The sequence below is a fragment of the Hyalella azteca genome, unplaced genomic scaffold (assembly GCF_000764305.2).
Source record: "Hyalella azteca isolate HAZT.00-mixed unplaced genomic scaffold, Hazt_2.0.2 contig15181, whole genome shotgun sequence".
Lineage (NCBI taxonomy): Eukaryota > Metazoa > Arthropoda > Malacostraca > Amphipoda > Hyalellidae > Hyalella > Hyalella azteca.
The window spans coordinates 34,359-35,973 of NW_025945041.1; the positions used below are offsets into that span (position 1 = coordinate 34,359).

Genomic DNA, 1,615 nt, shown 5'->3' on the forward strand with positions numbered 1-1,615 from the left:
CACATACGTCCGCTCCGGCTTTATACTACAGAATAATCTTATCACCTCCCCCTTCCGCACTTAGCCTTCCGTAAACTCTAAACTAAAATGACAACAAATTCAAAATAATAAACCATTTTGTAACAAATATTATCGCCCTGCATTATATCGAATTGTCGAACGATTTCTATCCTCTACAATATAATGCCGGTCTTAACGGACTCTGATGTGGCATTAGACGAATTGGAGAACATCTGCAATGAAGATGAGACTTCATTGAATTGTAAAAGTCGATACATGTTCCGCTCTCTCCGCGCCATACGGCGCACAAGGCTTGGACGTCACCCTCCTGAAGCCTGCTTGTTCCTTCCTGAGCAATGTATCCACTCCACCTTGTATTCTGTTGATGAGGATCTTGCTGAGCACCTTGCTGGCCAGGGGCAACAATGTAACTCCCCTCCAGTTTCCACAGTCCTGAAGGTTCCCTCGTTTCGGGATTTTGCAAATGAGTCCCTTGGTCCACTGTGTCGGCACCGTCTCTTGGTCCCAAATCAAGTCAAATATCCACTTCAACTCTAAGCTGGTCCGTTCGGTATCTGCTTTAAGCATTTCGGCTGAAATTTCGTCTGCCCAGCTAGGGGCACCTCCATTCCTGAGGGTCTTCAGTGCGGCCCTTGTTTCCGCCACATCTGGTGCCTCAACTGAGATATCGAGCTCCTGTCCTTCCTCTCCCACTTCCTCTGGTGGTTCCTCTGGTGCTTCTCTGTTGAGAACTTCCTGAAAATGTTCCTTCCATCTAGCCATTCTGGCCTCTTTGCTCTTCAGCAGCTCCCCGTTCACACTCTTCACTGCTGCAGTTTGCCTGGTGCTGGTACTCTGTCCTGTCAGCCGCTTCACTATACTGTACAATTCTTTTTGTCTTCCGTTTTCTGCTGCGTTCTGTGCTTTCGCCGCTTTTTCCGACATCCACATTCTTTTGTCTTCTCTTACGCTCCTCTTCACTTCCCTGTCCTTTTCTCTGTACTCTTCTCTCATTCTGTTTTTAATTCTTTCTGATCGGGTGCTTTCTACCCGTACCTTGGCAGTTCTTCTCTCGTCGATCAGCCTCCAAGTATCGTTGCTGATCCATGGTTTGTTCACCCTTTTCTTGTACCCAAGCACCTCTTCTGCCGCTTTTGTATAGGCATTTTTCTGCTGCTCCCATATATCCTCTATGTTATCACTCTCGTTCCTTGTGGTGTCCAGCTTGTTTATGACTGCCCTGCAGTACTTCCTTCTCATCTCGTCATTTCTCAGTCGATCCACATCTAACCTCGGCTTTACCCGATTGTTGTTTCTGTGGGTACTGAGGCGCAGACTACATGAGAATAGTAGACAAATACGTCGTGAGTTTTGATGTGGGTTAACCAAAGCCAAAGTTTACACCCAAGTAAAGCAATGCCATATCAACCTGTATGTCTACCGCAGATGATGTAATTAGTCCCAACCATATGGGGAGATCGTACAACCTTACACTCTCTGAACTTGCTCGTTTGACCTCTCAGTCGTTTAATTTACACCATAGATTGTTAAAATGAAGCATAATTATTACATGGAAGATGTCTCGTAAATTCTTCTTGGCTGGAAGTAGGCTCAC

The 1,615-nt window shown here is 45.9% G+C and overlaps 1 protein-coding gene across 1 annotated transcript; it reads right to left on the reverse strand.

Annotated features, from left to right (window-relative positions):
• Positions 1-252: 252 nt before the first annotated feature.
• On the reverse strand, positions 253-1,260 carry LOC108672131. Its single transcript, XM_018159758.1, has one exon. It carries the CDS (start codon positions 1,258-1,260, stop codon positions 253-255), a length of 1,008 nt encoding a protein of 335 aa, XP_018015247.1.
• Positions 1,261-1,615: the final 355 nt, after the last annotated feature.